Here is a 27,479-nt window from a genome sequence, read left to right as displayed (position 1 = left end):
CTTCACCACTAATCTCCAGTCCTTCCTTTCTCCACTGTCAACTCAAATTTTGAAATTTCTGAAATACTGTTTGTTGGTTATGACCAGACAAGAATATTTTCTCATGTGAGTTACTGTGAATTCCACTGTTCTCTGAAAGAATACTCACTAGATTTCCAGGTAATTTCTGTAACATTTTTTCCCCCACCTTGCACTTGGGAACTGCCAAAAACAAGCCTCTCCAACAGGTATAACAAAACTGTTTTCTGCCAGGAAAAAAAAGTCTTTTAAAATGACCTTACTGTGTCTCAAGCCACCTGCTGCACAGTACTGATCTGTTGTAGTAACACAGGTGCAAAAATATCCTCTATTTCAATAAGAAGAGTGCAAGAGATTGCTCAAAAATTCATTGTTCCAAAACCCAAAAGAGAAAACCAAAAAAATCTGCAATAACTGAAAGGAAAAACATGGAACTTGGCTGTCAGACTGCCTGAGGCAGAAAGAAAGGCTTGGAATTACAGGTAAAATATACACTATATAAAAATAAGCAGGTGAAAATGATATTATAACAAACTGCAGAAACAAAGAAAGTACCAGAGCATAGCTAGTAAAGAAACTCAGCTGAAAATCTGTATTTTCCCAGCCATAAATGAGTATATGGGAAAAAGAACAGACTCTAGCTTAAATACAGGAAAACTATGGGATGTATTCAAGAAAACTGAATGGAAATACAAATAGATGAAAAAATTATCCAGTTTCCATGAAGACTGTGAGACAAATCACAGAATGCTTCTTAACGATTTCCTTATTAGGACCTGCCTAAGAATTTAACACATGTTCTACTGGAAAAGATAAGAAACGGATAACACAACTTCACTAAGCATTCCTTTCTCATAAGAGGAAAACCCCCTTAAATACTATGTTTTTATTTACTAGAGGGAGACTGTGTGGACATAAGTCAGCTTTTTAAGAATTTCCTATCCACGATAATATACAGAGAAGTGCAATTCTGTGAAAAGCTGGAATAATACATGAAAAAAAAAATTCTTTTCTCTAAAATATCATTTTAGGGCTTCCCAGCAGAAGGGTGGGAAGGGCAGGAACTGGTGGCCATCAGGGAGCCTTGCTAGGCCCTGGAAGTGCAGCAGGAGTCTCCAGAGGGCCCTTCCCAGAGGTGTCCCTGGAAATCCACAGCAACAACACCACAGCTCAAGAGCCATGTTGCTGGAGCACTGGAATTTACCGCAGCACAAGCATTTAGCATTTCACAGGCACAAAAACAGCCTTAGAAGGGCTACCCACGTAGAAAAATCCATAGTGTCCTGTAAATATACAGTATTTTGCAGTCCCCAGGTAATCCTTTCCTACCACGGTGTCTGTTGCGCATTTTTGGCCGTCACAGTTTTCTCAATAAAGGCTTTTCTTCACAGAAGTGTACACTCCAAAAAAACCCCGAGCTATAACAGTCATGTCACTGGTCCTACTGTTTACCATTATCTTCAAGGTTTTAGGGTTGATTTACATTGCGTTCCTCCCTATTTGACTTTAATTGTCTGCTTCAAGTTGTCAGGACATAACTATATCTTAGATTTGCATTGCATTAGGGGATCTTCTCCTTTCTCTATTGATCTTGTCTTACGGAGTAATTTAACTCAATTCTAATTTTCCTGTGCATGCGGGGTGCTCTCCATCCAAGGAAGTGAGTTATGTGTATTCAAGTGGTGCATCTTATGAATCTTGTTAAGCTTTACCGCCTTCTAGCCCGCACTGATGGAATATTTAATCACAGAAATGAGTTGGCAGATTTGATGTACAATACGGGGAAGCCTTGCGGCTGCGGCGCCGCCGGCAATTGAGAAACGGGGGAATTTGCCATTCATCAGTGCCATCCTGACAGCTTTGTATAACCTTCTGTTTTTCACTTATTTATGAAGATTAAAGGTACTTTAAATCAACAGTTTCTCTGTAAATGTATCATCTTTATTTCAGAAGTGGCCAAATTTTTCATCATTTATTAGGAGCTCAAGGAACTTCTCGCACTGACTGTGAAAAAGTTGGTGCAGTTTTATCATGACAGTGCTGGAGACAGTAAGTAAACTAAACAAGTAGAACACTGACTGTCTTAAAAATCCCACTTCTTATTTTATAATCTTCAAAAATTCAATTGCTTCTTCTCTAAGGAAGGTGGTGGAGGGAACCCAAAAGTAAAGGTAAGTCACACTGTGACTCACACAGAATAGATTCTGACGTGCAGGAATTTCACTGTTGTTCTACTGTTTCATTTCCTAACGACTTTAGGAGAACTGCACAATTTTAACTAAATTGTTTAAAAGAAAGTTTATACATTTAATTGTGAGAGATATCGTATTTTAGTCAATATAAATAAAATGCACTTGACATGCATTGAAAAAACCGAACAAAACCCAAACATAAACCTGCCTGCATGTATAAACAGAAAAAAAAAAAAAAAAATCTGAAATAAACAAAGTATCTCGACGGAACTTTCTGCAAAGGTGTGGTGGAGTTCGTGTCATAATTCATAAAATTAAATTAATACTCTTCTAATGGTAATTAAAGATTCTCATTAAGAAGGGCAAACACCTCCCTAGTGTTGGCAATAAAAATGCACTTGGGACTTTAGGAGGTTATACCAAAAAATCAATAACCTGCCATTTTATAATTAAAAGACAAAATAAATGTTAGGGAAAAGTCCAGTAAATTAGGAAAATTACCTTCAGGAGAGATTGAAAATATTGATTTTAATTTACAAACTATGTGAACTCTTCATGCCCTACTTCATGAGACAATTATAAGTCAGATTGTTAATTCTGCGTACGTATTAGAAAATTGATTACTGTACTATGGGAATATTATTATATTTGTCATTAACACAAAGTCATTTATATAAAATGACTAATAACTCTGACTTTCTAATTTATGCAGGTTCAGGGCTGGTTCACTAACTACTCAAACGAGATCAATGTTAAATTCCTGTTTTCAACACAGACATACATCATCAAGGAAATAAATTCTGCCTGCACCAAATACTGCAATTCAATGAATGCCAAGTTAGTATTTTTATTACACTGTGCCACATTTTCCCTAATTAGAAGATTTTTATCTATCTCAGGAGAAGCTGTTTTTAAATCACAAATATGTGTTTGTAAGAGTGTCCCTTCAACAATTTTCATCTCTCGAAGACTCTCAAATGAACAAAAGTTTTCAGCTTTGTTTGGAGACTCAAATATCTCGAGTGGAGACATGAGTGGAGATTCCCCAGCTTCTGCAGACAGCCTCTTCCCATGCTTAACTACCATCCCTGAAAAATGCCTTCCTGATGGCAGTTTGTGGGCAGCATTCAAATTTATCTGGAATCAACTGGGTTTTGGACTACAAATAAGTTTATTTTCAATTCTGTTCCTGAAGCATATTCAGAAACTACTGCTAGCCATGACTGTCTTCCAGCAGACAAAAAATTGTTATCTCTAACTCCAAGATGCAACCAGAATCAAAATCTGGTCTCAGGTGAAAATATAGTTTTAAAACATAAAAACATCAAATTGAAAAACTAACTAAAAAATGTAAAGAAAAACGCTCAGGAAAACATTATGATTGCATTCACTGTATACCTAACTATGTCTACATACATATATGTACTATATATATATACACATATATATATGTATGTATTTATAGATAAGATTTTTTTTCCTGTTCCTTACTGTGGTTCCTAATTAAAGAATCCCTGGAAGAAACGACTGCACTAAAATATGAAATAAAATAAATTCTCATGTAAGGTTAGGATATTGCAGTACATTCCATATTATACTATCTATTTTCCAATAAAAAAGCATTCATAGATCTTCCATATAAAGTTTATTACGTCCAGGTAAGGTAAAATCTTGAATCACAAATGTTTAAATGACTTGTAAATAATGTGAATCACACAAAGAAAGCAAACCTCACACCAAACACAGATTCTATACTTTTGCACATTTTAAAGAATACTAAAATGAAATATGGCCAGTGGGACAATCACAGAGCAATCCTTACCTGCATAGAACTCTGGACTATAAACTGCACCAACAACTGGATTTAATTTCCAGCCTGCAGCAAACAAAAACATAACAGTTAATATTGCAATTAGTGATAATAATAGCAATTATTATTATTATTATTATTATTATTACTATAACTACTACTGTATAGAAAACACAGACAAAATTTCTGCAAGAAAGGTCATTGTAATTCAAGCTTCACAGGCATCTTTGATTACTGATCTTTAATATCAGAGCCTGAGGTATGGAAATAAGTCATGAAACAAGGCATTCTCCAGACATGTGGCACTGGAGTAAACAGCCTTGGCTGAAATGGACATGATTTATCCCCTTGAGCTCTGGAATGAAGTCAGCACTAGCTCAGGTACCCCCAGAGCCCCTAGTACAGGGCAGAGGAGTTCTTAGCCATTGTTCTGGCTCTCTGGTCACGAGCCAGAGGAGCCAGGACAGTTCATTCTTTGGACACAAACATTTCTGATAAGCCTTTGCTAGCAGGGGTTGGTTACAGGGCAGCCAAATAATTGGAGAATTTTGATTCTAACCTGGCAAAATGAAAGCACAGCCACAGCATGGAAGTGTCTGTTGTGACAGGAAGGAGAGGCTCTGTGGGGTCCAGTCGAATGCCCGGTCTCAAGGGGAACAGATCAGCCACTGCCTTGCTCCTAAATAATCACTAAAGGCTCCTGATGAACACTGCCATAGAACCACAGCACAGAACTCGTGTTCTGGCCAAACTCCAAATTCCTGCTTGCAGCATTCCCAGGCAAGCCAGGAGTACCCAGGCTGGCTGCAGACACCAGGGGTGTGCAAAGCATGGGGGATGTTAAAGATAACCAGGCTGGAGGGACTGGAGGGGAAGGGGCAAGAGAAGAGCAAGTGCCGCCCACTCGTTAGTGTTCCCAGCTCTGCTGCAGTGCCAGTTACTGAGGTTTGCTCAGCCACAGGGAGCTCCCAGCTAACTGCAAACTCCACAGAACATCCCCCCACCCACACTCTCTTTTTCCTTAAGTGAACAGTTATTTTGAACTACTGGAACTGAAAAATTAGGGGGTTTTCCTAAAGCACCCTCAAATCAGAGGAGTGGGAAGCACTTCTTATAAATGGGAATAAAGGAAAAAAACCCTGAGCAGAAGCATGTTGTAAATTCCAGAGCTATGGTACTTAAAATAGAACTTATAACTGCTTCTGGAATCAAAATACAATCCCAGACACTGACAACAAGGCTTTTCAGAATCACAAAAGGCACGATTAGAAGAATCTGAATGCACACTAGGTTTATTTCTGCCTTGGCCACATCACGTAATACAAAAGCACAGAGGGAAATCATAAAGCATCAAGGTATTATAAGACTGAAAAAGCTCAATGCAAAGTCTCAGTAACAAACAAACAATTCTCACCCTTTCAAGCTACCTCTATCTCATGCACAGTAATTATTTCCCAGTAATTAACTGTTCAGAGAGGGGAGGGGTGGTTTTGAAAGGCAACTCTTGAGTAAATTCAGAGTAAGCATCTTTGCATGACACCTTTCTGTAGCAGTGACTGCAGTTGCTCTGTGTAGCCAAAAGGTGGTTAAGGAAGCTGGAAAATGCCCAGCCAAGAAGGGCTAAAAGGTTTTTCCTCCTGAAAATACCACAGGAGTTTTACCTGATCCTACAATTTTATGTTCCACAGGATTACATTTAGGAACATCAGAGTATAATATATCTCATAGCCAAATTTTGTGTGATTAAAAATCATTCAAATTTTCAGACTTTGGGTAAAAATCTAACTTTATATATGTTAGGGAATATCCAATATTTCAAATTCAGTACTTCCTCAGAAGACCACTGATCAACACCACCCAAAATGAAAGATTGGACAGAATTTAAGATCTGTCAGCTTTTGCTGTCAAGGCAGCTGACAGACATCTCTCAGCTTCCAAGCTACACTAACAGTGCCACAATTTGTCTGAGAGAAAGAAAAAAAAATCATCTTGGAAGACACAGATTGTTCTTCACAGCTGAAAGGCAGTCTCATATTTCAGCTCCTTACCACTCTCCCAGTGACGGCTGTCTCATCTAACTTTTTGAAGCCTGTGGAGGAAATACTTCATCGTGAAAATAACAGTAATTAAACTTAACTTTATCTTGTCAGCCAACAATGTGCTGGCCCATAGCTGTGTGGGTTAATCAAGTGTGATGGGAGTTGATGTATCCGAGAGAGCAGCTGCCAAGTAACCCTTCTGCAGCAGCTGGAGGAGGCAAATTCTCGGCTGTGGGTGTAATTTTGAGCATTTTTCTTACTGTCACAATATTAATCTCCTTCTTGGGTTGAAACTGTAAAAGCTTGAAACTTAAAAACCAGCCAAGGAAAGAAAAACCCCTCTGCCTGACCCAGCTCCCTGGTCATCATGAGCAGCACCTGTCCGGTGTGCTGAAGGGAAGGAAATGATCCCGGGGTAACAAACAAGCTGCGGCAGAAAACGGGGCACAGCAACACAGAGAGGATTATTTTTGCTTCTTAGATCAGAGAGGCCACCATGGCCAGAGAAAGGCTTGGGCAGGAAAGAACCCTGTGACTCCATTTCCTTCCCTCCTGTTTGCTACCCAGGTTTGGGAGGACAGGGAGTGGGAGAGGGTTTCACTGTGCTAATAGGCACTAAATGTGATTTTGAATCTAAATTTAGAGCAACAGAGGGCTCAAATCCAAAGCACTACTAGTATAAACTTTAAGACATATTTATCCTTTTACAGATCTCTGTTTCATGTTCCTCCTTTATTGCTGCAGTTCTCTGAATGTACTTGCCCATAATTCTCCATACCCTACAACCCTTGAATGAGCATCCTGAATCACAATGTGGGCATCAGAAGAATGTAAAACTGTGAACAGGATAGTTTGGAACATCTAAAAATGTCTCAGATATTTTTGCCAACATGTAGTGGTCCTGACACTGAATTTCTTTGCAAAGAGAAAGCAGTTGTATCTCCAAAGCACAAGGTGAGCCATCAAAATCATCCTGACTGGTAACAAACCCACAAAAAGAAACTCTCCCAGCAACTGCTCATTTGGGGAGTCAAAAGTCACTGGAAAACATATGTATTTCAAAAACCATTTAGGACACAAAAGCACATCACTTATTTGAACCGAGCTGTCTATCTTTTTAAAAAATCAAGTTTTTGTGCCTAGAAATCTACTGACTTCTGCAATCCTATTAACAACATGAGCCCTGTTATCAAACAAGCAGCTGTATTCAGGAATGAAACACACAACTGAGTGAATCCTGTTTGTAAATGAAAATAAATATCAGTCCCTGACGTTTTGATAGAGTACAACATGTGCCCCAACTACCTTTTGGATACCTGCCAACAACATGCCAGTCACAACACACACTTTGAAAGATAAAGAGAGGCATTAAAAAGTAAGTGGTTCTGAAGCAAACAGAAAGGCATGTGCAAACAAAATGTTTCTGGCTACTTGTGTCAGAAGAGTCTTGCAAATTTTAACGTGCTCGTGGAAAAACCTGTCCTTATCGTTTATTTGAAAGATGAGACCTTTACTTTAGACAACAATAATCTTCAATAAATAATCAGCTCTAGCAGTGGTTAATTCCTGACAAAATGATAAAGAACTAGACTCGTACCATGCCAGGATGACTGATAGTATAAGCACTGATGAAACTAAATGAAGCCCCTTACACGTCTGCACTTCATTCCTTGTTGCTTGTGATGACTATGCAAGAGGAATGTGATCATCCTTGAATGTTTGCTTTAGGGGACTTTAAAAAAAAAAAAAAAAAGTAAAAAAAAAGATGAAAATAATCAAAAGCTATGAACTGCAATCAAGGGTTTGGTTGGTGGACACCTGGCAAAAGATGTGCATTAGAATATTCTGCATGCAGCACCTTGGATGTCTGGGTTCACAAAAAATAAATGCTAATTATCTATGTACTGAACAGGGCATTTGACACCTTTGGTGAGATCTAGACTGGATGGAACAGGATGGAAAATGACAAACAAAACTCTTCAAGTGGGAAACATTTAACAGCAGGTTTTGCTCATCCTGGTCTTAGATATTATTAAATGAGAATGTAAGACCTAAGTAATCCTGCAGTGCAGGGCACAGATATGAACGTCCTCTAAAACCACATGGCTAAAAATCTCCAATCTCTCCTTCCCCTCGTTCAGCACTGGCTGTGCTGATAAGTAACATGTTATTTGCTCATGAACACTTTTGTAGCCTTAGGATAATATGAATACAAAATATACATCATCATTTCTAGAAAAACTACTTTTATCGTTACAATATAGCAGGCAGAGTTCATAGTCTCATATGCACATGGTTAATTTAGCTCTGTATTGCAACAAAATCTATTTATGTGATCCAGTCAAGCCTCATGCCTCTCTCTAGATTCACTTTAAAACCAGCAAAAACCAAGGTTTTCCCATCTGCAAAATTTGCCAAGCTTCACATGTACATATAAAACGAGGAAGCATGAGGAATTTCAGCCCTTTCTTCTCCAGATAATTTTAACTAGCTCAATGACCAGGTCACATGAAAACCATCCCTGTGTTTTATTTTTACTGTGTTATGAACCTTTCCTTAAAAAATAAAGCCACTGTGTGCCTTGGATTTTAGTAAATCCTCACCAATGGGAATTGAAACACAGAAAATATGATCCATTATATTTCAAAATGGAAAAGAGTCTAATCTACTTCAGGAAACTTTCATGCGCACATTTCATCTGCTTTCTACTGGACAGGAAAAACAATGAAATTGGAAAGGAAATAGCCACTCTACACAGTCTAGAAAAACTGAAAGCATAATCGCAACAACTTCAGTTCTTGTGCTATTCTTTGACAGGGCTGAGTTAGGAACTTGTTTGAATTTGAATTTTCTGAATGAGTAAAGGCATACTCAAGCCCATGATCAAACACTCCCAAAGGAAGCATTTAAAAAATGTATTGTTTCCAACCCCCTTTTTCTATCATTAATGTACAACGTTATACCAACTTGAGCCAGTATTAGAATGAATTTTACTTTTAGATAGCTTGGAATTCTGATTTCTCCATGGGAAAAGGAAAAAGCTGGAAGCAGCACCCGATACCTACCCTTCTTCTAACAAATTGTGGAAGGAAGACATGGAAAATGGTCTTTGACCAGACGTGTGTCCTGGTACTAAAGTGCTCTACAGGAAAGAAATTCTTGCTGGTCTCCCGCTATCCCCCAAACCAAGCTGAGTCCTCCCCTCAGTTCACTCATCCCTACACTAACACTGCACAGGGCCAGCAGAGAACATCACTCTCCTGTCAGGTCCACTGTCCTACACAAAATCCACCGGGACCAAACACTGGGATTCCATCAGAAGGATTTGTGCTCTGCCCACCTGGCCATGAACCGGCCAAGCCCTGCAGAGGTGAATTCATGCCCAGCCCCATCGTGTCCTGGGAGTCTGAGCCCCAGGAAGGCAGGAGCTGCAGGGTGGGACACCCCGGGAGCAGGGCTGGGGTTGGCATGCAGGGACAGGCACCCGGAGCAGGGGGGCTCATGCACTTACCATTCGTGTAAGGGTTGACGGTCTTTTTATTTGTCATTACACGTGCTGTGGCATTATTTACCTAAGCACATAGAACAGGGGATTAGAAAGGGTTACGGGGAGGGCCCGTGTCGCTATTCAACGCATGCATTATTACTGCTATTAGTCATGTGAAAATAAAATGCAATTTAATTTATAGAAGGCAACAGGTGCATAACAAAATCATACTATTTATAATTACATTTACTTTCATAACCATTTTAACTTACAAATCATTTCAATAAAGCAACATCATATCATTTAAACTTTAATAAAAAGACATTAAAAGCAAATTAAAAGGTACTGCATAATTTAAGACTTAAGAGCATGCTTGTATTCCATGATAACACTGATACAATAAATACTCAAAACAGGAAAAAAAAAAAAAAAAAAGATTATATGAAGGAACATGCAGTGGAGTAGAAAGGAAAGAGACAAGGTACAAGGAAACAAAGAAAATGTCAAAAAAGGGACAAACGAATTTTAGCAGTGTGCAACATAACCCTTTAGAAGAGAAGTACCATTGGAAAAGCAACATCTAGCATTCAACACTTGGAACAAGAGCCTTTTTCATTGCAAGAATTAACAAAATCATTCAAGCTTTAAAATCACAGCTAACAAAAGGATAAAAAGAGGGTGCATTATTTAACACAATATGGAGTTAACAATCTGAGTAAGATGTGCACGAAGTCATATCCTCAATCCAATCAGTGCCTCCCAGGCTTGCTTAAAACGTACACTCAATTACAGGCGTACCAATATATAGAAAAAAATGTAGCATCAAGAAAACTTAATACAACAAGTCAAAAAAATCCACGTGGTATATCAGCGCTAAATACGTGAAACGGCAGATGGACTTCTCCACTTACCATTCAGCACCATCGCCAGCATGGGTATGTATACAGTTACCATGGTTACTGAGAGTTTGGTGAGGGCCCTAAGCGCTACCGTCGAGGGGGGAAAATGAAAAGGCAAAATATGCAACATCTTACTCAAAAGACGACAGCATTTTCAATTGGTAACTCTTTTTTTTTTTTTTTTCTTCTTTTTTTTTTTTTTCCTCATTCTACCAAATACAACTGAGGCAGTGTTGAAGGGGATCCAGTGGCATGTTGAAGGGGATCCAGTGGGTGGGGTTTTTTTGGAGATGGGGATGGCTCAGGCCACCCAGCCAAAAGAGCATCATGGCTTTCTTAAAATGAAAGGTGAAAATTGCTCGGTCTCTAGTCTGGCTTTGTTTCTTGCGCATCTTTTGGATGCTTCTTTCCCAATCTGAATTTTTTGAAAGCCACTGTGGATCCCACATCAACCCTGCAGCAAAAAAAAAAAAAAAAGAAAAAAGAAAAAAAGAAAAACCAAAAAAGAACCAAACAAAAAAAGGAAAAATAAAAAGAAAACAAACAAAAAAAAACCCACAAAAAAAAAAGAAAAAATAAAAAAGAAAAAAAAAGAAAAAAACAACCTTTTGTTTGTTTTTGTTTTGTCTGTCACACTTTTTTTTTTTTGTTGTTGTTGTTATCAATTTTTCTAATTTTTCTTTTTTTGTTGTTGGCTGTTTTTTGGAATCTACTGCACCCATTGATTTACAAAACATCCAAAATAACTTCAAAATATTAATTTTTTTTTTTCACATCTGTCATCCACCTTTCAGCAATAATGATAATAATAATTACAAAAGAAATAATAATAAAAAACCCAAGTAAGGCCAGATTTTCTCTCTTTATATATAAATATATATATAAACAATGGGAAGGGGAAAGGGGAGCACACAGAAGACACCAATGATGCATCTGAAACAACAAATGAGAGTGAAGCAGACATTTATAAAAAAGATGAAAAGGAAAATATTTTGAACATGCACCTCGATTTTACGGCCCTCTACCACGGTGCCGTGTAATTTCTCCCTCGCCCTGTCCGCATCAGCACTATTTTCGAAAGTTACGAAACCAAATCCCTGCATGCAGGAGGGAGAAGGGGGGAAAACAACATGCACATTATTATTTCAGTCAATGACCACTTGTTTGCTTATGTTCTCTCTCTTTAATTTAATATTTTCTTGTCCTCTCTTCATTTCTGTAACATGCAAATTAGAAAAATTATAATTGTATTGAGATGTGCAATAAATAAGCAACAAATGTGAACAATTTTTTTTTCCCTGTCATCAGTTAGATAATACCCTCTCAGAAAGTCAAAGAATGATACCAAAAATACCTTTCTACATGTCACTACAGAGGAAAATAAATCTAACAATAAGAAAATGAAATTAAAATAAATTACAGTGTCTTCACATAGAAAAAAATGAACTAATGAGAAAATAAAATGAACCACATTATAATGACATGCAGATATCTCAACGAAATAAAAAACATGTGCACAAAATTCAACACTGAATGTCAATATACTCTAAACATTGCCTACTTAGTCATGCTGTTGTGATCATAAGAAACACTGTTCCCATGCAACACTAGGGTAACTTAAACTTTTGTCAAACTATACAGCCTTTACTTATTTTTTTATAAAAGTAAAAAAGAAAAAAAAAAAAAGAAAGAAAGCCACCAACAAAACAAAAGTACTTTCAGAACAAAGTATAAACTTTCTTGTATTAACAGATCAAAGAAAATCACATGATGTGAATAGAAAAAGAAACTCTGATAAAAGAAAAATGCAAACGTTTTGAATAAGTTTAACTGCTTCATTTACTTGTTCTGCATATTATTTTCCACATATAGAACATGCAACTGGTAAAACTCCAGAATCCCACATTAGTGGGACAAATCTGAAATTCTGCTGATGACAAACACCCTCCTTTATAATACTAGGCTAAAACAAACATTTCAAATCCTACTAAAATGCCTTTTATGCCCTAAGTTAAATTAAACACTGTTTAAAACGGCAAATATTCACTATTTAAAACGGCAAATATTTTGGAAAAATCTGTCAGTGAGGAACATTTTAGAAACATACACCAACCCTTTGAAGTAATTCTCGCATTAGCACTACAATGCCTTTTCATGCCTCCCAAAGTTTTCCAAACAAACTCCTCTACATCCCCGAGCTTTCACCCCGAGAGCCTTTTGCAAGTTGCACGTGGTGTTTTGCAGTCCTCACATAGTTAAAGTGTTACTAAAACCGTTTTTTTAAAAATTTCTCTTTCAGCCTGAACTTTGTTCTGCTCCTGAGCAATCAGCCAACTCGCCACAGCCTCATCTCCCTTTGCTGAGTTTTGTCAGTGTTCACCCACCTCCTCTCTGCACTGCTACCTATTACACAAAGTGACTGGTTGTTTTTTTTTTAAAAAGGGGGGTAGATATAATAATAAAAAGAAAGGGAAGACATTTCAACTTTCATTTACCCAAAGGGGAGACCAAATATCAAACTTAGGCAGAACTGACACCAGGCAGAGAGGAAAACAATGGGTATGGACTACAGAACTAATATAGCAACCAAAAAAGTGAAGTAACTCTCAGGATAACTTCCTGGGTTATTTGGGTTATTTCACCTACTCAAAGAACTCAGTTATTTATTCCCATTTATAATGCAAAAGGGGACATTTAGGTACAGCAGGGTCTCTGTTTCGTGCTTTCCAAAGCAGCTTAAGCACAGCTCTCTATTTTTCCCTGAATAAATCCAGCCTGAAGCCTGAGCTCCGGTGTGCTCTGCCAGCAGCTGCAGCTCCAGCTGAAGCCATCCTCACAACACTCGATTCCACACATTTCCTCCACACCACTCTCCAGAATTTCAGCACAAGGCCATGACCTCACTTGCCACAAGACACTGAGAATGTAACTCTCTTTCTCCCAAAGTACCAGGAGTGGTGAGAGAAAGTAAATCCCCCTGCTCAGCACTAATCTCCATGGTTTAGATCCCTGTACAGGCTTTTCTTATACCTAAACCCATCCTCAACTTTACACTTTTATTTCTTCTAAAACTACTTCTTCCTATCTTGTTAAAGTTCTGTTAAAAAAAACCCTCCTAATTTAGGATGCCATTAAGAAAATTTCACAATAGAAAACATCACTGGATCCATGGATTGAAGCAGAGTACTCCATTCAATAGCAGAAATTCCCCCAGTTCTGTGTGTTCTTTCCTATTCTCTTGCCTGAGCAGTTGTCCCTTCTTGGAATTGCAAACATTTGGTGGGAGTCAAAATTTTCTCTCCTTAGCTCACCAGTTAATTTTTGTTCAAACAGCTAAAGAGAAAGATAAAAACCCAATTACACTAAAAAATTAGAAAACATACAAAGTGGAGCCACAAGCCAAGATTAAACAGGAACTTCAAGGATTCTGAAAATAATACTCATTGTAATTTTTTAATTTCTTATGTTGTACTTATTCTGATAATCAACACTACTTAAGCTCTTACTATTTATGCAAATCTAACTTTACCTGGCTGACAGAGAAACTCAAGAACAAAACACAGATTCACGCATCACACATTCAAATACCTACACAAACACTTTAACATCAATTTAATATGCAGCTGAGTTAACAGCTGCATTCTATTAACTGCTAATGCAAATATATGCACTTTATTTTTAAAATCTGTCAAGTGATTTAATAATAGCCAAGTTAGTGAGAAGCTTCTGATTTAATTTGGGAGGCACCTTGGAGTTCTCCTTATTTGAAGAAATAGGTGTTAATGTAATATACACCAGATACACATTAATACATACACACATAAACAGATTTCTGAACATATATATAGAGCTGTCTAGAGCCTTGATTTATAACTGATAGAAAATGGTCAAAACTTCAAAAGTCATCAGTGTTGCTGCGTATCTTAGCAAAGTTTTCTTCATTATTATTACACATTCAAACAAGCAGAAATTTGTAGTATGAAACTTTCATTGATTTACGGTTTTCTTTTATGGAAGGGCTCCCTTCTGCAAAATGATTTTATAATTTATGGTGGTGTTCTAATGTTATGTTTCTTGAATATGCAATTCCATGTTTCTTAACTATCATGGCATGAGAATGAGATTACTTCTGTTGTTTTTACAGCAATCGTTTAAAACATTGACTATTAGAATAAAAAGAAAGAAAATGAAACAGAAACAAAAACATATTCTAGCAATTCTTATGCCAAACTGCAGCTAGAAACAAATTTGAATTCTGATCCTGCAAATTTTGTTACCTGTACTCAGTCTGAAACCACTTAGTAGTCCTTTCAGTTTCAGTGGGATTTTATGAAAACATAGATAAGCACTGCCAGGAATGGGACTTTAATCTGGTGCATCTTAATTCCTACAGAATGGACACGAAATGATCAGATTAAAAAAAAAAAAAAAAAAAAAAAAATAAAAGAACAGAAAAAAGATGCCCCTCGCATTCCTAACGTTTCTTTTCCCTTAACTTTCCATTTAATTGAGAGACTCTAAAGGTTCTTCTGCAAACTGAACTATTCTGTAGTTAGGGGTGAAATGACTCTGAGGCGGGTGAGAAGCAGCAGCCCAGCCCTGCCCCAGGCATCTCCAGCAGCCCCCCTGGAGACAGCTGGGCTGCAGCCCCGACGGTGGAGGAGCGTTTATTAACAACAGTCTGACCTGAGCAAGTGTGCAACTGAGGCAGGGATGCTACAAACCCAGCCAGGAAAACCTCTTCCTTCTGAAATCCCTCCTAGGTTCTTGCCTTTAGCACAAGGCACTGGGATGTTCTCACGCCGCAAAGCCAACATCAAAAAAAAGCTCAGTTTGGACACACCTCCCTCTGCCATCCCCAAAACTTTAACAAAACCTTACACTTATGCAGCCCAGCACAGGTGTGGAGGTTAAAATGCCCACCTGGGTAAGATTTGGTGGCTGAACAAAAATTTAAACTCCTCCCATGCGTGCTCAACTTCACCCTGCCAGCACAACCTGCAAAGGTGGCCCGTGGGGGATGGCTCTGGAAATCCATGGGATTATGCAGCAGCAGCAGGTCTGGACAAACCATGGCTTTTGTAAACATTATTGAACAACCATAATTTAACAATAATAAATTCTGGGCAGAGTAGGGGATTCTAAGCCACCAAATTCCATCCATTTTAGTTGTTTACTGAAAAAAGTGATGAATGTTCCAACTGAGTTTGGGCTGGCAGGCAAGGGGTCTAATTAATGTCTGAATAATAAACCAGGAGATTTCAGCTGTTCCATTTAGGTTAGGAGGGGAAAAAAATAGAGAGAAGGCTTTAATTTAAGAAAATAAATATTAACAGAATTAAAATATATCTGATTTAAGATAGCTTTTTGATGTACATGATTACTAAAATATGACAAGTTACATTATGTCTAGAACAGGGGTAACATTCTATCACTAATAATAAATGATATATGAGTTACAGGAATATTGAAAGACTAGTGAATAAAATTTTAGTGTGTCTGACATGGCAAGAAAAGGAAAAAAATGCATATGGCAGACATAAACCCCTATACTGCAGCTGATATCAGGTGAACACACCGGGCTATAGTTTTGCACCTGCTGATGCAGTTCTGACCATTCTATCTTGCTTTATTTATTAAATACTGAATACATTGAAGTATGCATTTAAGGCAAAGTAATTTTGGGAAAAAAATATTAAATGTTTTCAATACAATAAGAACTCTTTTAATAAAATAAATGCTAAAATAGATTGTTTTCAAAGGGTTGGTGTACTAAGGCTTTAACTAAAGAGGAAAACATCTGCACTTAATCTAGAACAATCACGTATTTTCTCAGCTAATTACTTAAGAGGATAGTTATTAGGTATCATTATCATCTTTCATTTCAATAAAGGTAAAGAATATCTGTACCAATACAAACCTGCCTACAAATATCTATAACTATGGACTCATCTTATAAAATAAATGAAATAATTACCCTTAAAGAACAAGGACAGCAAAAATCAACATTCCCAGATAACAGATGACAGTTTGGAGTAGTTAAAATTACCCCCTTTAAAAATATGAGTCCAACGATTTTCATTCTGCCTAGAAAGCTGACTGACAGCTCAGAAGATGTTTTCACTAACATAAATTTTCAGACATTATTGTGTCACAGCAGTGCAGTTGTTTCCTTTTACTCATATATTTTAAACAAAACAAAAAAAATCCACAGGCGAATTAAACTGCTTACCTTTGAGCCTCGCTCATTAAAAATAATTTCAACATCTAAGATTTTACCAAATTGCTGCAAAGAAACAGAAAAAGTTACATGAAATTAAGATAATTTCAACCTGTCATATACAGTACAAAGGTTTGTTTCAGAAAATGATGTCATGCTTTAAAAATTTTAAATAATATAGAACCAAATATTAAACATAAAAAAAAGACAACACTAAAAGGAGTCAGATCAATATAATTTCAAAATTGTGTGCATCATTATGCTCATTACAAAAATTTCACAGAGGAACCTGAAGCTCAGTGAAGCCCCTGGCAGAGAGGAAAGAGCATTAAACTGTGAGCACAGTGAAATAAAAGCCCCAAATTCCTGCATTTTCCAGAACAGGTGAAGGAGTTTGGTTACTTCTGCAATACAGGAATAAGATTACACCAGGTGGGAGTTTTGTTTCTGGTTTCAAGGACTGAGGATTTCTTCTAACCCTTGCTTCTCTAAGAAGTTTTGTCTTACTGGAGCATAATTTGGAAAACTAGAATGGATACTCACTTTGGGGGGATTTCTTCTCTGCTCAGAATTGTGTTTTTATTATAATATTAGAGATGACTGTTACTCTTATTGACCTTCAACAGCACTCAATTCCCTAGGCGCTGTTTGCACACACAAAAGCTGAACCCAGCTGTTGGACCTGGCTTAGGAAGGGAGCAAATGTTAGAACACTTTCTGTTGGGACACATTTTGTGAGGTGACAAGGTAATGCATCTGTTATCTCATATGTCCTTTCTGTTATCTCATATGTCATTAACATGCAGTATGGATCAGTGCTGGCATTGGTCAGGGATCCACAATCTTAAACAAAACGGCAGAAATTAGAGACAGGCAAATGCAGAATAATCCAACAAGAGTCCCAGGCACTGCAGAAAGGAGCCTGTACTTCAGTCTTATAAGATATAATAAACAAGTAGAAAGTCCAGAAAGGACATTATTCCTTCTCTAGCTATTAAAGACTTTCAACTCAACCATGAAAAATGAACCATCACTTGGTATACTTTGGTTTATTTCATGTTCTTGCATTCACAATTTAATTAATGTTTTAACTGCAACTTCAGCCTCAATGCAGACATGGACTTGATATTTAAACAGTTGTCCTCTGTTATATTTGTGTCCATGTAAAAAGATTATCCAGTGTGTGTGTAGCATGGACATGATGCAGACCTGCCATATTTCAACTCACACATGCAGAAATTTCATTTTTCTATCATTTCAGAAGCTAAAGGTTTTCTGTTACCAAGTAATTCTGGAAGTCAGCTGGAAACTCCAGCTATTCTCCAGTGCTGGTTTCTGAGACCTCAGATTTAGAAACACTAAAAGGAACTGTGTTTATTAATTTATAAATGGCTACAATACCTACAAAAAATCCTTTCACTTAATGTTTTGGGTTTTTTTTTTTTAAATAAAACCTATTTTAAGTGGTTTGTTTAATTTAAATAAATTAGCATCTTCTTCTTTGGAGGGTTAATTATTATGCCTTCTGCTGTTCTGCTGATGAGCTGGAAGCTGTGTTCAGGGAAGGTGACTTGTACCAAGTCAGATCCAGCAGAACAGTCTCTCATTTCCCAGTACTACACTAGGATTCTGTTTCCTTCAGAGAAATAAATGCTGAGAAACACCATCTTTTGAGTAATGTACAAACACATTAGAAGAACTGAAAAATCTGAGCTGAACACGAAAGATGGAAAGAAGAGCAGAGCCATGAGGCACTTGGTGCTGCACTGAATAACCAACTGTAATGCAGGAGAGAATTGGGGTTTGGCGAGGCTGAGTAAAGACAGTGAGAGTTACGTAAATACTTCAGAGTCCTGATTTGGGTTCTAATAGATGATCAAGTACTATTTCTAGATTAGGTTTAGTGGCATTTCAAACTAAACCTGAGAGCAGAAACCCAGTCTAAGCTCTCGTGTTTATAAATCCTGTTGCTGATGGCATGTCCAGGGCCTGTGTGAAAAACAAGGGGTGTGCTTGAAGGCAGCTGTGGCCTGGGGGAAAGCACAAACTGAGAGATTTACAGAAAAATACTAACAAAACCCTTCAAAGCCTACAGACCTACAAAACCTGTGGAGATGGATGAGGATTCCTGTGTCTGAACTTGGTGCTGAAATTCCTCTTGGGTCCCTTACTCAGGAGGTCAGGCACTGAGAGTTTAACATCACACTCTCCAAAATCAATAGATGCAGGCAGATAAATCTAGATGTGTACAACAGCAATATGTTTGCATTTAAACCACCACAGACAGCTTTTTGTGAAAGTGGTACAAAGCACCCACATGCATCACATCCAGTAGAATCGGTGTCATTTCCTTTCCTGGTTGTGACTGCCAAATCACATGTTTGATTATACGTAGATTAAAGGGGAATCTTTCCTGAAAATGGTTAAACAGCCTCAATCAGACACAGCCCTCACAGCTGCCTCTAATACAAAATACCTACTGCAATGCCAATGTATAAAAAAGCAGAAGTAAACGATGAGCACTTACACCAAACATTTGTCTAAGATCTGGATCCCGGAATCTGAATGGTATATTTGAGACGTGGAGCCGTTTTGGCTGTGATTTGTTTTCTGTGTTTTCAGAAGATTGTGTCTGTTGCTGGCCATCGGTCTGTGCTGCATCATCTGTCTGCTAAAAGGGTAAAGCAAAATAAAGCACACTGTAAGTATTTCTGGCATTTTTAATACAAGAGGGTGGGCTTAAATGCTTAAAACAACAAAACAACAACAAAAAACCCCAAAACCTAAAAAGCAGTTAAATCTGCTCCAAAGTAGTGAGGAATACCAGAAGCTCAAATACACAAAAATCTAATCCATTTCTGTCGCAAAAGCATACATATTAAGTATTTGGAATAAACTGGAGAATAATTAGATTATTATTTGTAGATTTGCTTAGCTAGTCCTAAATAATGAATGAATATATCTCCCTATAAGATTGTAGGAACTCTTTTAACCTCTTCTGTGCTTGCCAAGGTAAGGAACCGAATCTGCAGTTCAAATGCTGCCTGCTCACAGAGCAAGGCAGACACTTTCAAATCAGATTAGTGCTCTCATTCAGAGGCACGGGGATTCTGCCCAGCAGGCAGGTAACACATCTCATCCTCGCTGCTGTTCCGTAAGCAGCACTGATGGGCACTGCAGGGTCAATTCTGGCCAGATAAATGGAGGCCATTATGGAAAAGGCCTTGAGTTGGAGAGGAACACAAGTTTAATCAGTGGTGAAGGCTGCCTGACAGAAGTGTGAGGCCAAGAAACAAAGTTTTACAGATTTGCTTCCTCGCCAAAATGAGGTTATGCCGTGGTACTTCTCACAGGGACACCGTTCCCTGGTTTTGAAGTTCTGGTTTAAAACTGAAGGACATTGCCGAGTGCTGTGATTTAACAAACAAATTATAAATCCTCAGCGAGATGAGGAAAAAAACATCAAATGCCCCTCATACAAAAAGTAAAATTAACCAATGCTGGTCTATCAGTATGTTATAGAAATTACTCTTTTCTGTACTTTAATTATATCCTACAGTGCCTCATTAATTACTTCTTGTACAGCACACAGTCATTAGACAAATTTCTTCATGGGTATGTTAAAACAGCACAGTCATACTCATTTGCAGGGGCAGAGGGGTTTGGAAGAATAGAAGGGGAAAGAAAATAGTTGGATGAAAAACTACAAGGATGATCTGACAGTCATCACTCTCTGCTCTTTCCTCTTCCATCTGACTGCGTTGTTTCTCTAAGTATTCATCTTTCTCTTGTGTGCTGATGTTACATTCAGTTTGCCTTTCTTTTTTTATTTAAAGAACAAAAAAGAAGAAATTGCCCATTTCCTGCTAGTATGAAATTTCTTTTAGGAGACAACAGTTAAAGAGACATAAAAATGGTTAAATAAAATAAACCTTACCATACAGTTTTAGTACCAACAAGCCTGTTGAAGAGGAAGCAAAAGAACTCAAACAAAAAATATCATTTACATCAGTAATAACTACATATAAATAGAATTCTAGCAAGTGAAATTCAACATCTTCACTAGGGAATACAACTGTTCTCAAATTAAAAGTACTAACATCTATATTGCCTATACTTCTGCTCTAAGAACACTTTATAAATAAAGGTCATCATTTCTGCAGCATCAGTAGCATCTCTGATATTTAACAGGATACAAAAAGACTCACACAAATACAAAATTTTGTGCACTGAAGAAAGATTTGCAGAGATCCAAATAAATAATGGGATCAGATCAAGTGTAAACCCAAAACTGAGTCAGTGCCACCACATCTCTTCATCTGCTCCTCCCTGAACTCACAGGTCCACAAAGTAGATAATTTATCTTGATGACTATTTAGTGATTTAAATAGAAGATATGGTATATAGCTGTCAAGAGACAAAAATGTTCCATGCTAATCTATTGTTGTCTACAATCAACTCAGAAATTCAAAATTTATATTTTGAGGTAACTGTTTCACCCAGAGACACCACAGAGATTATTTTCTACCTTCAGGCCGAAAAGGAGAGAAATACGAAAGCAATTCAGTATGTGAGAGCAGGTGGGGGATGACGGGCTGGAAACTCTTGAAGTACAACACTCCAGAAGAATTTGAGGTCAATTAGACTAATCTGAAGAGAACTAAAGAATTCTGAAGGTGCTGTTAAGCCTCAGGAACAGAGGGGCCCCAGGAAGAAATCCTATAATCAGCATCCTGTATAAATGCAAATCGAAAAGAATAATCTCTTCATTTTTTTCATAGAAATGAGGAGTAAAAGGGCTGAACTGTGCACCACAAACATCCCAAAAACAGTGAGAGCAACTGCCCTGCTAAGCAGCTGAACAGATTATGGTCAACAAAATCCAGTGAGGTTTCTGAAGGTGGTGTTAAAGTGGAGCTACAAATTATGGGTGAAGAGGATGAATTGAGATATTGTTATTTTCCAGGCCTTTGGTTGGTTTAACCACTTTTTAAAATCATTTTTATTCTAAGAAGCCTCAAATTTACACTCTCAGCACAGAATGTCTCAGAGTCTGGGCAGCAAGGGCTGAAACCCAGAAACTTTAGCAAGTCACTGTCATCAACAATTCACAACTGTCCATGACCCTCCAGATCCCTGGGGCAGAATTAACAGGGCTAAAGCATTTAGAACATATGAAAGGGCTTGGCAATGTAAGAGGCTCCTTACAAAGCACATTATCACCCAGAAATCCACGGGCGTGCCTGCGAGATCTGGACAAGGATAGCCGCGAACAGAAATGTGAAGATTATGCAAAAATTTCCAAGTAACACCAAGGAGATAAAACACACAGGGGAGAGAGGAAAGGCTGGATTTTGAAAAATCCCAGCCAGGCAGCTTTCAGAGCTCTGTGGACTCACGGAACCAGAATGTGATTTTCCTCATACATACGTAATACATTTCAGGAGAATTCTTTCACTGCTAGAGGACCTGCTGGAGAGTGGTGTTTGATAGTCCTTTAAAAATTAGCTGGTGTTATGATGTGGCATTATACTTCCTCCATCCCTGAAGCTTTGCATGCAACCAGGCTGCTTTCTGGCCCCTACTCCACCACACAGTTGCAATTATAAAATATTAAAAATTCTTAATATATGATAGTCTTATAATGAAAGTTGTAAGTACAGAATGCAGAAACAGAAGATCAAATTCCCACTCAGCAAAACAAATTGAGGTGAGCTCCCTTTACTTCAGTGAGCTACTGAAGGCTTAAGTGTTAAAATAAATTACAATGGAAACCTTCTTACAGGTAAGCAAACCCATATCAAAGAGAGCATTTCAGAAAAAGATTTCTTTTTTCATATAACATAATTTCAGTATAAAAATCTGGCATTCTTTTAAACCAAATTTGTCATCAGAAGAGTTAATGTCTATTGTTTTCTAAAGAAATTCTTTAGTGAAATATTTTTATTTTTGTTTCCTTAACTCAGTTCTAGAAACAAAAGGCTTCTATTATTTAAAAGACTTTGTTTAAGTTCTTATAGACTCCACATCAAAGTAATATTGTTAAAGTAATTTTTCTGGTTTCCATTCCTATCTTTTCCCTGAGAATTTAAGAAACAAAAACTACACAAGTGAAGAAAACCACTAAACCAAATTTTGTTTGGATAAAATATATTTGAAATTTTTTCATTTGGAAAAAAAAGTTAATTCACACACACACACACACACCCCTCTTCCTTTAAGGCCATTTCATTCCAAATTTGCAGCAATTTTCACTCAAAAATACATTCCCAAACCTTAACGCAGCCTCTAAAGCAGCCCCATTTCCCTGACTGGACACTGGAGTCTCATCTCCCACCTTCAGCACTTGTGGCAAAGGCAGCACACAATAAAACAGTGGTCAGTGAACCTGAAATCAGAGAGGGCCTCGTGCACGTTGCTTGGGTAGAAAAACCCCATTCCATTCCATTCCATTCCATTCCATTCCATTCCATTCCATTCCATTCCATTCCATTCCATTCCATTCCATTCCATTCCATTCCATTCCATTCCATTCCATTCCATTCCATTCCCCCTCCTGGCTGATGGAAATTTTCTGTGTCCCTTTCCATCCATCACTGCAGACAGCCAGCTCTGGAATGTTTCTCACACTGGAATTGTAGGAGTTTCACTTCCATTCTTTTTCACTGACTGATATCTTTCATCTCCTACAAACCAGTGATGGTGGGCACAAAGTCTTTCACCCTCAAATCCTGTTTCCAACACAATGAAATGCAGCCACAGAGGAGCTGTTTGCACACCACAGCAAGAACACCATTCTCAACCTCAGCTTTTAAAGACTGAATGGAACATAGACCATTGGAATGCCTGAAATGGAACTAAACCTTTTATCTCTTTCTGGACAAAGTGAAAATAAGTAGTACTGGAACATGAGAAAGCTTTACCAAGTCCTGATCATCCTGCTATAATCTGCAAACAAACACAAATTTGTTGCATGTCTTTTAAATCCACACCAAGTCTAGAGGAAGAACAGCCTAATTCTAGCAGGAATAAGCTCAAAAATACTTACAGAGAGAAAAGGAAGAGGGGAAAAAAAAAGAGAACTGGGTTTTTTTTGGTTTTTTTTTAAAATATGCTCAGTGGTAAATTAGGTGCTGAGTATCTTGTGTATACCTGTCAGCATAGAGTAAAGCATTTCAGAATTTTAAATTTAGCATAAAAAGAAAGCACCCATTGAATTTTTTAATAAATGCTCAAAACAGCACCTGTTTTTTTCCTGCTGCACCAATCAAGTTATTTCTCAGAGAGAAAGAGCTTGTGAATATCTTCCAGGCATTATTTGATTAAGTTGACAATATTATGTGAGCAATGGTTGGGTACCCACTGTGCTGTACTTTTGACCAAATTTATTTGTGTAATGAACACTTGCTCTGTCTCTTCTCCAGCCTGAACAGGGCTCTTGATTTAACTGGTGGTGCTGGAAGCCAAGTGAATTTACAGCCCCCACAGTCATTCTCTCTCAATCTGGAGAGAATAGCAGCAGCAGTACATGAGCAAGCATAATTCAATACATTGTGCTATAAGCACAGAAAATAATATCAGAGCTCTGCAATATACCTGTTTGATTTGATTTGTAAACCCGATAAAAAAAGCAATCGAGAAAAGTTCAGCAGAAAATATATATATACGTCCTGAGCAAAAATATAACCATGCCCAGTGTGTACAAACTGAAAAAAATCATGCATAGTAAATCATCTTCTTACTTCCCTCAGATAATATTGCACATTTTCCATTTTAAAAGGATCTAGATTCTGGAAAGTTACCTTTCCATTAAAAAGTGAGCAAAGAGAATAATTTGAAAACGAGTTTGGGACTTTCTGAAAATGCTGTTTCCCAGATACACCCCTAAGAGAGAACTGTGATGGGCTTGTAGCTTTCCTGTTTTCTTAAGTAGATTGACTGATTAATTAATCATACTTGTTTTGATAAATTTATATTCTGAAAAGTCCCAGCTCTGCAACGTGCTTCCCAGAAGCATAACAACACAGAAAAAATTGAGTTATATACGCAGATCTGTTTGGGCTTAAATGTTCACACAAAGAGGTACACAGGAAAAAAATTCTATTATTGTGCTATTTCACAATGCTGATAAACATTACCAGAAGTATCAGTGACTTTTCTTGTGTACTGCATCTCTGTTATCCTTTTCTCATGAGCAAGATCAATAGTAAGATCTCACGGCTTTCAGGATATTAAAAATTGAGATTAATTCTTCAAATTAGCTCTAAAGATAAAAAATATTTCCAGTACCTCCTACTGTGCAGCATGCAGGTCGTGCCACATCCATTTAACCCCTTGAGAATCCTTTCCTGAAGAGAATGTGCACTGCTCCCTGCTCTGATCTAATGCAAAAAGCACACAGATATGGGACTTGCTGGGACTATCAGAAAGAAATAAAGAAATGTAATAATATAATCATGCCTGCATTTGATAATTTGGAACTAGATGATCCTTAAGGTCACTTCAACACTAACCCTTCCATGATTATATTGCTAAATTTCTGGTGTAGCTGAGTATCTCACACTCCAGAGATGCTTGGTTTCAGAGACACTGCCACTGAAGCCCTGCAGGGCAAGCCCTGACCCCCCTTGTTTTTAATGGTAAAATTCCCTTTTGTTTCAGCTGGGTCACAACTTCACCCTGATGTTATACCCGCTTGACAAAGTAATTTCAGCACTTCCATTAACTTCATTCTATTCCCAGATTACAAAAGGTACAATGATCCTGGTTTCATATTCTTCATAAAAACGTTTTACCACCCAAAGCACCAAACGCAAACTGTCCAAAGCAGGCACTGGGACAGCTCTGAAAGAAGCAGGCTGAGGAGCTGAGTCCCTGTCCTGAAGGCTGTGCTGTCCCCTCTCCAAAGCGCTGAGCTCTCTGGCCACTGGCCAGTCTGTTAATACCTGAGAGCCATTCTCCCTCCCATTCCACTATAGTTGGGTGTTCAATTGTGCCTGTTGTTCTTATTAATAAAACCCATGTCGGGGAGCCGAGGTGAAATGTGAGACACACACATTTGGGTCACGAGCAACAAAGGCAGGGTGTCAGAGCACCTCTGGTAAGGGAGGACACACAACCACCTCCCTTCTGGAACATTTCCTGCCAGAGGTCCTTGAGCAGTCAGATGAATACAATTTATTCCCAGAAGACAGTGTAAGGTGGCTGACTGTCACTGGGGCATTTGTTTCAGATATACTGCCACACACAGGCACACCCCAGTAGAATCCCTTAATCCAATTTACTGACAAATGAAAAAGAACCTGAATAATTTTGTGCTTTGCTTCAGCAGTTCCTGACGTTCCACTATTGAACGTGCTCTGGGGTTTCAGCAGACTGGGTATTGTTCAGGGCTGAAGACTTGCAAGCAGTAGTGATTATTTCTCTCATTTCTAGATGGATGCATTCTGGATGCTGATACCACAGGCTACAAGAAAGCACTGCTATTATTGTGATAGCTTATGCATGGAGAGCCAGCAGCCTAAATAAGAGATCATTAATTCTGAGGACAGATAGGAGCAATAAGATAGGTTTCTTAAGCCTCTGGTACTGCAGGACAACCAAAGAGTAATTAATAACTTGGCTACGTTAATTATTTCCCCAATTAATCTTCCTTAACAATATGGAATATAGCCCTTATATAGTGCTTTACATTGCCTTTGCTGGTTCATCATTTTTCTTCTAAAATATTCAGCAGGGTCTCAGGGAACAGCATATCAATCATGTCTGGAGGAGAATCACCAAAATCCATACATTTTTTGACTTGTGAACATGTCTCAAAACTTGGGCCAAATTTGCTGGCATAAAGAGCAGATATTACTTTAAAAGAATATTTGTAAAATGTTTTAACAGAGTTGTGTGTAACCAAGCAGTTTCCAAGTTCAGCTAAGGACATGCAGCCGACATCAGAATATCAGTAACATGAAATGGGAGAGGGAATGATAAAAGGTTGCCTCAATGAATTATTTATTGCTTGTATTGATTCAATAAATATTTCTGACCACCTACTGATCCCATCCACAACATCACAACAGCAATTAACAAAAGCTTTCCCTAATTAGCTGCATCCTGGCTCCATTAGCCAAGAAGAAATGCATACACACTACGCACATCTTTACAAGTCCACGCTACATATAATAAAACACAATTATTGTGATATTTTTCACAAGATAGTATTAAAATAAATTCCTTGGGTTTATCCTTAAAAAAATAGTGGACAGATTAGGAAATACTATACTGTCAAAGGACAAAAGTATTAACTTAATCCAAATGAAAAATCTTAACTAGTGATATAGAGACACAAAGAAATAATTGATTTTGTTATTCCTCTTTCATCTGTTAGACAGAAGTCTGCTTTGTTTTTCGTGGTGGTTTTGTTGTTGTGGGTTTTTTTTTGTTTGTTTGTTTGTTTTTAATGTAATTCTTGCAGGAAGAAAGTGTTCAAAAATAACTTGGTTTCAATGCTTGAAAGCTTAATGTAAAATCCAGATGGGCAACCAATGAAAACACATTAAAAAACCTCATGACAGTAAATATAGAAATCTTGATTAGAGGGGTTTCTATCATTTGAGTGGGAGCTGTAGCTTCACACTGCACAAGCTGGCTTACAAAGCATTACCAGAACAAGAAGCCACCAGGATCCTCAGCACTAAAGAATGCCTTGCTCATGACATTTTCCCCACAAATTGCTCAGCACATGTACACTGCCGATTCTTCTCTCGTTTCTCCCCCACTGGAGCTCGTGTCCCCGCGTGTGTCTGAGGACACACAACACT

At 37.8% G+C, this 27,479-nt stretch overlaps 1 protein-coding gene across 27 annotated transcripts in view; it reads right to left on the bottom strand.

Moving 5' to 3' along the window:
* The window catches only part of RBFOX1 (RNA binding fox-1 homolog 1), a 1,151,472-nt gene that overhangs the window by 74,947 nt on the left and 1,049,046 nt on the right, over nucleotides 1–27,479 (bottom strand). For all 27 annotated transcript variants that reach the window (XM_040078692.2, XM_040078693.2, XM_058422645.1 and 24 more), the window contains 5 exons: nucleotides 19,193–19,336; nucleotides 16,678–16,731; nucleotides 11,450–11,542; nucleotides 9,571–9,631; nucleotides 4,033–4,086 (listed from right to left, as the gene is read on the bottom strand). In XM_040078692.2, the coding sequence (XP_039934626.1) occupies nucleotides 4,033–4,086; nucleotides 9,571–9,631; nucleotides 11,450–11,542; nucleotides 16,678–16,731; nucleotides 19,193–19,336 (406 nt within the window). The remainder of the gene's footprint in view (nucleotides 1–4,032; nucleotides 4,087–9,570; nucleotides 9,632–11,449; nucleotides 11,543–16,677; nucleotides 16,732–19,192; nucleotides 19,337–27,479) is intronic.

Source organism: Hirundo rustica, chromosome 15 (genome assembly GCF_015227805.2).
Source record: "Hirundo rustica isolate bHirRus1 chromosome 15, bHirRus1.pri.v3, whole genome shotgun sequence".
Lineage (NCBI taxonomy): Eukaryota > Metazoa > Chordata > Aves > Passeriformes > Hirundinidae > Hirundo > Hirundo rustica.
The sequence above is the reverse complement of the archived record's forward strand: the minus strand, read 5'-3'. Positions and strand labels throughout refer to the sequence as shown.